Source organism: Polyodon spathula, chromosome 12 (assembly GCF_017654505.1).
Source record: "Polyodon spathula isolate WHYD16114869_AA chromosome 12, ASM1765450v1, whole genome shotgun sequence".
NCBI lineage: Eukaryota > Metazoa > Chordata > Actinopteri > Acipenseriformes > Polyodontidae > Polyodon > Polyodon spathula.
In genome coordinates this window covers 14,208,035-14,219,175 of record NC_054545.1, presented here as the reverse complement: position 1 = coordinate 14,219,175, position 11,141 = coordinate 14,208,035, and the positions used below count along the sequence as shown (strand labels likewise).

The 11,141-nt window shown below is 36.7% G+C and overlaps 1 protein-coding gene across 1 annotated transcript in view; it reads right to left on the bottom strand.

The window, feature by feature from the left end:
• Positions 1-1,627: 1,627 nt before the first annotated feature.
• plcb2 (phospholipase C, beta 2) overlaps positions 1,628-11,141 on the bottom strand; it is a 30,974-nt gene continuing 21,460 nt past the window's right edge. Inside the window, exons 21-32 of the mRNA XM_041265330.1 lie at positions 10,957-11,056; positions 10,569-10,673; positions 10,352-10,407; positions 9,929-10,013; positions 9,253-9,453; positions 8,588-8,786; positions 8,133-8,277; positions 7,597-7,673; positions 6,098-6,193; positions 5,479-5,536; positions 5,141-5,227; positions 1,628-4,336 (exon numbers count right to left, since the gene is read on the bottom strand). Coding sequence (XP_041121264.1) covers positions 4,166-4,336; positions 5,141-5,227; positions 5,479-5,536; positions 6,098-6,193; positions 7,597-7,673; positions 8,133-8,277; positions 8,588-8,786; positions 9,253-9,453; positions 9,929-10,013; positions 10,352-10,407; positions 10,569-10,673; positions 10,957-11,056 — 1,380 coding nt within the window. The 3' untranslated portion in view covers positions 1,628-4,165. The remainder of the gene's footprint in view (positions 4,337-5,140; positions 5,228-5,478; positions 5,537-6,097; positions 6,194-7,596; positions 7,674-8,132; positions 8,278-8,587; positions 8,787-9,252; positions 9,454-9,928; positions 10,014-10,351; positions 10,408-10,568; positions 10,674-10,956; positions 11,057-11,141) is intronic.

The window sequence follows — 11,141 nt, the reverse complement described above, 5'->3', positions numbered from 1 at the left end:
ATAGTTTAACCAAACTTAGAAACAACCATCCTCTTCTACAATATCCTACCTTGAGTAGTCCAGCTTCAAACAAGTTCAGAATGTTTTTTTTTTCTTTAAATAGAGCAGATTGCTTTTGGAACAACTGAGATCGGTTGATGTAGGATTTCAGTTGTTTTTCTTAATGTCTCTGAGATCAGTGACTTCTCATTAGAAATTGTATATTAACAGATGTTTTAAAAGTTCACTGGTTTTAAATCAGATCTCACATATGGGTCAGTGTGGGAGTTTATCAGATGTGGTGTTTGGTGGGGATATTTATTGTAGTTAAAATAGTTACAAGGTACTACATGTTGTTTAACATTTATAATTTTTGTAAAAGATATCTATCTGACATTCATCTAACCAAAGACATACAGTAGAAGCAACTTTAGTACTAAGAAATAAGTGAGTAAGCAGGTGTTTCTCTTAACTTTAATTACATTTCCACCTCCATTCATTAATGTTCCCCTGTTGATATATATAACTCTTGTTTGTTAGAACTGTGATTCATGTTTCCAGCTGGTAATTCAATGGGGAAAGGTGTAGGTGATGCCTAAACTAGTTACAACAATCAAAAAAAAAAAAAACGTGCCCAATTATTTTAGTCCCAATATAGAATATGCAGTTATGTTCCCTCACTGCAGAAGTTCCCCCACACTGCTCAGGAGAACTGAAGGTTCAGTGGGTGTCCTCCAATCCTACGACCAAGCCAATTATCTCTTTTACATTCATGAACTCGAGAGCGGATGTCAGCGAGCTACCAGTCTCTGAAGGCAAAGGCCAACCCTGCAGGTGTCCGCCTGAGCTCACCAGGTTGCTGGCCAGCAGGGTCTGCTGTATCACGGTGAGGGGAAACAGTCTTGGCAGCTTTTGCCTCCCAAACCCGCAGGAGTGCTGGAGACGCTCCCTCTAGAATCCTCAGTGAATATTGGCACAATCAACAACCCTTTGTAATCTGATGGGAGAAAGTAGCTCTTTTCCTTGATTTTGCTTGGTGCGAGGGGATACTTTACTTTTATCTTCTGGGGGTGAGGGTATTTATAAAGGATTACTGCTTATTTTATCCACTTGCAAGTTCTCCTCTTTTGACAGGTGATAAATCTTTAATTGACATCAAATGGATTTCACTTTTTTTATTCCATAGTTCATAATTCACATAAGATCTATGGTATAGTGGGTGCAGTGAAGCATATGTACAAGGCAACTTTCAGTCTTTTCAGGGATCTTTTTTCAACTGTACTAGTACACAAGTGATGATTATCTAGCAGTATGTTGAAAGTTCAAGCCATGATTTAAATAACTTTGGCAAAACAATCTTTAATATTGTTTTGTGTTCCACTACCCTAAAAGTCAGGGGATCATTGTGTGACCTTGGGCAAGTCACATGACCTCCTGTATCACCCAGTAAAACTGAATACAAATAATGTCACAAAGAGCTATGGTGTATATATGTATATGTTTTTATTGTATTTTTTTTTTGTGTAATTGTTATTCAGACATATCCATATGGAATAAATAGTTTATTTTAAATTAATTTATAAAGACAATTGATACCATTACCATTTTTATAAACAAATACAGTAATCGTGTTTACTGTCATGATCAATACATGTCTATTTACAATATGGAGTTACAATATAAAATAAGTCTTAATATTATACACCGCAATGTATCCTTATATAAATGATTATCTTGGAGAACAACAGAAGCAAGCTTTACATGTGTATTAAGACCCGACATAAAAACACAATCAACATTGTTACAATCTAGACACATTCTTTACTTGCTTGTGGGGTTACAGATGATGGGCTGTTGTAAAGAACTGCCCTTATAGCTCCCTGCCAGTACATGTAGGTTCTATATTCGAAAAAATATCCCACAGTTTAAGATACAAGGGAGGGCTACACAAGAAAGTGCATTTTCAAAATGATTCTACCATTTCAGACAGTGTAAGCATCAGGCTCAGAAGCAAGCTCTTGTACACAACATGGGTAGATCAGCCTCCTGAGCTCTGGAAGTAATTGCAAGTGCTAGGAATGCTAGGCAGACAGTACACAAGAGCCATTATTACAATGGGTTTACACAGTATGAGGGATGGTAACTGAAAGTTTTCAAAGCAGTGTGGATCTCATCTTTCTGTACTATCCTTGTTCCTAGCAGCTTTAGCGTTGTATACAGTACATTTGAAATGATATATAGATGGAAGGTTGTGTAAGAAAACTATTATTCTAAGGACAGGTGCCCAGCATTTAGTTACAAAGCCTGGCACATTGAAATACATCTGTCTGGAAACAGCTTCAGTCGGTGCTTTAGGAAAAGAAATTACCCCTATTTAAAAAGGTCTGTAATATTTGTTATGAATCTATATTTTATGTGTAAGTTTAAATGTTTAAAAAAGTCACCACCATGTGAGTATTTAAACTACAGACTCATTGAGGATCCCTCTTTTAGAACATGTTAGCTGAAAATGGGTTTAAAATAGTATTTAAAATGTACCATTATGTTAAGAATATGTGTGTAACCATAACATTCTGATTAACATTCAATTGCACTGTAAAATGTGGATTTGTTAAAAACCGTCAATGAAAAAGGAGAAGCAACCATTTTTCATGAGATTCAGTAAAAGTATGATCAAAGCAGAAAAATGCATATAACTGAGAAATTATAAACCTCTTAATCCTTATAGTGCATCAACAGAACTTGAAGCTGTCCTAGTTTTTCTATGTAAGGCTTCATCCATTCACCTGAGTCGCTTAAAATATTTTTAGATTCTGTGTGATGCGCCTTTCCATCTGCTGGGGTTGATCTGACAGCCACAATTTTTTTTTTTCTAATCCCAGTCCCAAATAAACATTACAAGACATTTATATAGGCCATTTTCATGATTTATGTACACAACTTTTGACTGGCTTATCGGTTATTTAGTCCCATAAAACTTGCTCAAGTTATAGATGTGGGTCAGTGCATATTTGTAACAGGTTTAAAAAGAAAATCAGTAAAACCTGATATCTGAAACAAAATACAATTCAAATAATGTCTTCTATGTAGTAGACATATTGCAGATATGTAGATGTCCAATTTTCTCAACTCTTACTTCAGACCATGTCCTTCTTCTGCAGATAACGTGATTAATTACAGCATGCAGGCACAACAGTTTAATAGGAGAATGGCTAAACTGAAAAGTTGAAAATTGAAAAGCAGCAAAAATGTAATTTAATGGTACAGTGCTGTTTCTAGACCAGTTAATGGGAGTACACAGATTTGTGAAAAGGAAGTAGTTATTTTGTTGTTCACCATTTTATACAATTTCACTAGTTCACTATTCTGCAAGTGCCCAAAATGAGTGCATATCATTTGATTATCTTGCAGTGCAGTGGTATTGACATTGTTTTACTTGTATTATGTTGGTTAATATAGACTGGGTTTGCTGATAAATTTTACTTTGGTAACTTACAGTATAAAACATGTTGTCGAGTGTTCTGTGTTAGAGACCACCTAGATTGTCTATTTCAATTAGGTAGAGCAGTCCTTATCCTACACCCTTGGAAGCTCACTGGCCTTTATAAAATGTAAACTCTCACTGTAACTTATATTACCTGCCACATAATTTCACTTGCCTTAGTTTGGGGACGTTTAACTGTTATCTCTATTGTTTAGCTAGCAGGTAACGCCTGCTATGTGTGAAGTGTCCTTGATTGGGATGGTATTCGTGGTGCCCATCAGTAAAGAAAAGCTTAAAAATATAGGTCTCTAGTTCTATTAATTTAAAAGCCTTTAGCAGCAATATTTTTAAATGATGTAAACCCTTATGGTGTTTTTTTTATTTTTTATTAGTGTAAATAAATGATTTTTTAAAAAATCAACTGTGCTTGGTTTAAAAAGAATGCTGTACTTTCTCAAAACAGCTTTGTAAACACAGCCCCTCTGGATAGCTTCAAATGTTGAGGTTATGAGGAGGCAGTTTTGGCCTCAAAACTCATCATTCAAATTCAAATTCCTAGTGCATATAAGCGACTAACCCAAAAACTACCCAAAAACGTTTCACCTTAGCTTATGAGTTCAATTAAAAGTAAACAAATAAATACATGCAAACATACCGATAATTCAAACTTCTGACTAATGGGGACAGGGCATCCCAATGCATCTATCCTGTGTACACCACATCAGATAGACCTTCAACCTGTGATCCATTCTCCTTGGGTTTCTCAACTTCATCTGGGAAGTATGGGCGGACAGTGCTGTTCACACTCTCTTCCACCTCCTTAGGGAGAGCTTTCATCTTCTCATCAAACTCTGTGTTCACGTCCTGGTTATGCTGTTAACAGAATTCCAGAACAGAGAATTAAGCTTAACTGTGCATTTTTCATTAAACAATGAGTTATTCTTACAGACCAACATTAAACAAAAAACAAATAAAAGCAATGACATTATAAATAAGCAAGCCCTAAATGTTAGCCTCACAACAGCAGTAGAGATGAATGCACAAGTCCATAGAAACTCAACCTCTACTAAGAAAAAAGAAAAAAAAAGAGGAGCTTTGTTCTCTGAGACTATCCTTCCAGTCTGTTTTGAAGTAATATCATGGAAGAGGTCTGATCACAGTGCAAAAATAGAAATGGAACTTCTGGGAGGGGGGTTGGCCTAGTGTTTAGGGGTAATGCATGTGAGTTAGCGTACCAGACGTGAGTATGAAACTCTGCCATTGCCAAGCAACCATCTTAATAACTGCACAACAGGACTGATCCTTATGGGATTGTGTGGGCTTGCAGAGTGAAAAAAAAGCAGACGGCTGACAGCACTCGTCTCTCCCGAGTTAGTTTGGGCGTTACAGCGGTGAGCCAGGTTGAATAATAAATGGACATTCCAAAATTTGGAGAAAATTGGAAAATGAATAAAAATAATTAGTAATAAATCCATACAATAGACCATTGGGTTTCACTACTTTGTGGTGCATACTGATGAAATGACTATACGGCTGAAAAAATTATTACTGGTCTGCTATGTTGAGTGAAGTTATTTTCTCCTGCTTACTCCCATGCTGGGTGGTCCTACAAAGGTTAAACACCTCAATGTCCACAGATGCTTCAGTAATTAGCAGGTCTCTGATGACTATATTTACCTTGTCCGTTTTCTCTTTGATCTCTTCCAGAGTGGAAGCTTGTTTCTTTTCCAGTTTTTCCTGCTGGTCAACAATATGTTCTCTAACCTAAAAAAAAAAAAAAAAAAAAAGCATAACAGCAGCTTTAAATCTATGTTGGCTATATCTACCTAAAGCAGTACCAGCGACAACACAGGACTTGCACAGAGTGGCAGGCAGTGAGTGACGATTGCTATTTAACTTTGTTTTCAGCAGAATGATAGAGTTTTAAAACAGCACGTTTGTGCCTCGTGAAATAGCAGAATAACACCCAGCTGTTTCTCAGCATAAAGTGAAAGAATCAACTAGACATTACTTACTGCTGTCGTCATCTGTACAACTTCCTGGATAAAGGTGGTGTTGAGTTCCTTTTTTATCCTGCAAAACAAATAAAGTTTTGTTGCAGTTTTTACAGTCTAAAATTTCCACAAAAGTCAATTTTCGCAATATATATTAATCTTATAGGTCTGTTTATTAAAGACAACAGAGATAGTATTTTTTACATATGTCATAGTATTTTTTCCAAAAAAATTTTTTTAATATATAGTTATATATATATATATATATATATATATATATATATATATATATATATATATAAAACAAATGAAAACAAGACACAGCAAAATGCTTCTCTACAAACGTGTGTGGAGGGCAAGCTAATCTTTCTTAAACACGAATGCAAATATCCCCAATTATGTTACTTGAGAAGAACATGTGGGGGTTATTTCTGTTTTCTGCATTTTTTTTTGTGTGTGAAGTATTAGACAAGCATAAAACAGAAATGTTATTGGCAAGGAAAGGCAGCAACAGCTGTACTCAACATGTGTGTTTGTGTTGTGAGAGACATCACATAGTTGTCTTGTCCCCTATTTCTTATGCCAGTGCAGGGCCACACCATGTGTTCAATAGAAAAGGAATGAATGAATGTTTCTGCACCTCTCCAGCGTGGCTTTATCAGAACCAGACTTCACCATTTCACTGATCTTCTCATTTCGCTTCACTTCAAGTTTCTTCTTCCTGGTTTTAGTTTCACTGCAGAGAAATTAAAGTATGTTTTGAAAGGTAAAGGCATATATAACAAGCATAATATACAATAATGTGACACGTATAATTTATTGGGAGTCTATTTCTACCACGTAACTACTAATTAATGAAAATAGATCACCATTTATACATACGGATACATGAAAAATAACGTCTTTGCCACTGGTTGCAAGACTTGGGTTCCAGAAGTATCGTATGTAAATATTAATTTTATATATTTCTAATAGAGGGTGTACCTGTGGTTGAAACTAATGTTGAACCACATTGAAGCAAGGGAATTTATAGTTAACATTTAGTTACAGAAGATGAAAAAGCCCCTTCAAAAATCAGGATCTTTCATATATGTACATAAATACCATGTCCTGTTACTATTTCATTTTGCTGTATTGGTATTCAAATTCTAATAACACATAGGGGACAGCTGTTCTACAATACACATGTGACATCACAGCTATTAGACCATGTCGTGAGTCAAATCGAGGACAAAGGATTCAGAGGGGAAACTCTGTCTCAACAGCTGAAAAATTGTTGAAGAATGTAAACAATCTGGGTGGGCAGTCAACACGACACCTTTCTAATAAAGTCCAGTTCACAGAACTCTAAACAATTGAAGAATGTCGTAGATGGTTACCAAGGAATCACATGTTGCTCTATGTAAATAAGATGAGGTGTCCATTTACTTGAGACAAGCTTGTGTACATGTTTGATTGTGAGCCACTGCAGCTTTAAAATCCTGTTCATTTAATCCAATTGATTTTCAGGAAATGATGGCGGGCTCACCAACCACCACAGGTAAAAGTAGTAGGTTAAAAAAAATATAAAAATAAAAAAAAAAGATGTAGCTTGAGCCTTTAGTCTTACAACATCCTAAGCAATACTGGCATCTGGTGGTTCCATCTTGAACAATCAGAATACATGTATTTTGTGCATGATAGTAATAGGTTATATTTTGTAACTATCATATTGCTGTTGTTTGCTTCAGAATAGAGTGTAATTCACATGTTAGTGAATTTGCCTGCTGTAATGAATACAGTGGTGTCCTGTCCGATGAGGACTCACTAAGAACATTGACTACTGAAAAACCAAAAATTTTCTCAACAGACCCAATCAAATCAGCAAGATGGGGCCATGGAATGACTCATTTGCCATTATATTTTTGCAAGCATGACTTAGTTATGCTGAAGGTCAAGCTGCCCTTCACAAAGAATACTGTGCCCTGAAAGCAGCTGGCATAATCTTGGTAATTAGCCCATGTGAAATGAGTGTACTTTTAGTCTCACTTGTGTCTTTCCCAGTTCCTCAGTTCACTAGTTTTTGATTGAGCTTATTCCCTCATTCATTATTACCATTCACAGTAGTCCTACAATAAATTAGTGATATAAATTCCTGACCTGTCAACTGATTCCTTCAGTGCTTTCAGCTCACTTGCATGCTTTTCTTTTGCTATTTCCAGCAGCTTTACAGATTGCTGTCACAATAAAGAAAGGACACACTTTTAAAACAATGTAGAGCATGTACAGTAATAGACATTAGATGTGGTTAGAAAATCATTAACAATTACAGTTGTGCTTCATGACCCAAGGTAATTTCCTTTAGCTACTTTAAATGTACTAGAAATGTATAGATTCATTTATACCACTGGGTTTACTCTTTGTACTCTTGATTCTGCCTAAAACTGGCTCTGTATGACGACCAAATATTAATAGGCAGTTGAAATCTTGTCCCCACCGATTTACACCCTTTTTTTTTTGAGGGGGGGGGGGGGGGTGTCACATCTAAGAAATTATATATATATATATATATATATATATATATATACACACAGTATATAAAAAACTTTTATATAAAATGTTTATAAAGTTTAGAAATGCATTACACTCATAACCCAAATTGAATGTGCTTGTTTATTCCCCTAAAAGTAAGGTACCTCGGCACTGTGCTCTTCTTTCTTTGTCTTGATGAGAGCGTACTGTTCCTCACGCAGCTGTGTCAGCTCAGTCTTGAGTTTCCCCTTCACCTCTGCCACCTTGGGGTCTGGGGCAGGGGTAGAGTCTGGGGCATCAACAATGTCGCTGCCAATAAAAATCAAAGACTAGCTGTCAAACCATCCTGAGGCAACAGGAAAGTATTGAAGCATTGCCAAACAATCCTAGAGCATGCTATTAACACAGCTTAAGAAGGGAAAGTGTCCCATTCTAAAGTAAAGTTTAGCAAAGAAACATACAGTCACGCTATTGGTAAAATAAAAACATGCAGGGCAAATACTTCCTCTATGTGAATGTTTTCATTTCTTATAAATGTCATCTTGTGGGGAGAATTTGTATATAATAGTTCCTAAAGTGACTGAAAATCTTCAGGATGGCAATATTGATAGCAGGTTACCCTTTCTTCAAAGACCCTGCTTTCTTCTTTTTGAGCTGGTTCTGAAGAGCTGCAAACATTTTGCTGTATTTCTTAACCAGGTCATCCCATTTTTTCTGATACTTCTTCTCCAGGTCCTTTATCTGCTTCTCGTGTTTCTTTGCGATTTTCACAAAGGTTTTGTGTTGTTTCAGCTCGTCAATGGTTGCTGTAGTTGGCTCTATGAAAAGAAGACAAGTTGAGTGATTACATGCTAGGTCAGCCTCCACATGTTCTCCACCTGTGCACAAGACCCATTCACATGAGGCCAGTACTAATGACTATTACTAGTATAGGTCACCCATTTTATTGATGGTGTTGAGTATTTAAAACCAAGTACTAATAAATGAGATGGAGTGGGTTTTAAGGTTTCAAGCGATTTAAAGATTCCATTAACATAGCTAGGATAAACTTGATCTGCAATGTGAGAGCATGAGTCTGGTTATAATAGATAAGTAGTAAAAAGATTATTTTGTAATCTTAGCTGTATGGGATTCTAACATTTTCTAAAACTTACTGGAAAAGTATAACCCGCCTCACTAACCCCGAGTAATTTTCAATTTCAATCTAATATGCATGTATCGGCCAGAGCTGACTTAGCATTAAGGCTACAGTGCAGGTGGTTTACAGCGGTGGGTGTGAAATACCTGGGGAAGGTTTGGGAGGCTCTTGGGTGGCTGCAGAGGTTTCTGCAGGGGTGGCTGCAGGGGTTTCTGCAGGGGTAGCTGCAGGAGTTTCTGCAGTGGTGGCTGCAGGGGTGGCTGCACGTGGGGCTGGGATCGGAGTGGGAGTCAGAGCAGGAGCAACACCAGGAGCAGCAGAGGAATCAGCTGCCAGGTCAGGAACAGCTAAAACCATCCAAACAAAATAGCGTCATTTATTCTGGTTTCACACAGCAGCATGGGGTACAAAACAAAGTATTTAGTTTTATTAGTATGGAAAGTATGTACAACAAAATATGACAGTATGTTCATACAGTGCTGGTACAGAGATGGTGAGTATTTGGGATACATTTTAAAAGAAAGCTTACTTATAAAATCCTGAGTTTTTGGGTGGGGGATTTTTTTTAGCTTAATTGATATGGTTTTAATGAAAAATACCATGGAAATGTCTAACACAGACAGAATATATGTGAACATCCCCCTTTGCACCAACTGTTGCTAGAATAAGATAATGTGAAATAAATTTTTGAAGCACTGCACCTGTGGTATCTGTTGTTACACACCCATTAAACCAATAGCCCCCCACTGCCACCTATTGCATAGAAGCAAGCAACATGCAGAAAAAAAGAGATGGACAGCTAATATGAGGTCTTTAACTGACCTGTGTCTAGGTTTTTTTCTTGAGGACTTGGTGTCTCTGGGGGATTGTTGTTTGAGGTCACAGGAGGTGGTTTCTGAGCAGGAGCCTGGTAAAAAGAAGGATTGCCCTTGAGTGAGTGTCCTGGGTGTCCTTTACTGTATAACAGTTAAGGAAGATTTGGAATAATATAAAATATTTTTAATTTATAAATATTTAATGTGTATGATGTTGTTATTGCAGTAATCAAATGCTGCAGCCATTATGAACTAAGGAATAGTCCCACTTGGATCTTTTTTTTTTTTTTTTTTTTTTACCAGCTCTGAAACATTTAAAATAAACTAAGGAATAACCTCTACATTCGTAAACGAGTTTGTTTTTCTTGAACTGCAGGGAAGTACTGTATCGTGCTGTGTTGTAACAGAACTTTCAAACACATACACTTACCGGTTTAACTACTTTCTTATCTTCTTTAAGGGGATTTGATAGGAGGTCTGTGAAATCTGAAAATATGTATGGCTAGCATAAATAAAAGACATATTGCATAGGACATCATAAATGGTTAACAGGTAAATATTTACAAGGGATTTTATTCACATTTTACTCACATTATGGCCTGCATGCAAGCTGCACTACTTGAATCTATTTAGGTTAGATCAGTTACCTGCAAAAGAGGCAGGGATGTAATCCTTCACCTCAATGTAAACAAACAGAGCTGGCAAGTCCAGTGGCATGTTACTCTCACTTCGCAGGCATAAGTGGTGGAATCCTGAAATAGAGAAATCAAACTGAAAAGGCAGTTTTCATTTATGTAAAGTAGGCAACTGTCAAATAATGTTCTTGTGATCTTTGCTGGTAGAGGCAATGCTGTGGTTTCCTCCCTATAAATGTTGCCCACTAAAAGGTGCCATGTTTTTTTTTTTGTTGTTGTTGTTGTTTTTTTTTTAAATCTTACAATAGAACACAACCAAAGCTGAAGCCAGCACATTTTTCTTTTCTCACGCTGGGATAGGTCTCCCATTTCCTTGTCACTTCCATTAGATTAGTATTACCTGATCGCAGGGCATGGATAGGGATTATTCTGTGTCCAATGAACTTCCCACTTTCTTCATGAACACAAATACGCAAGTAGGCCATCTCCGGCATCAGAATCTGTTCACACAATCGATTGTTCGGATCAGTTATTGAACGTGGGAAAGTGGGGAACAAAAGACTACATCTACTGGAGAACACTATA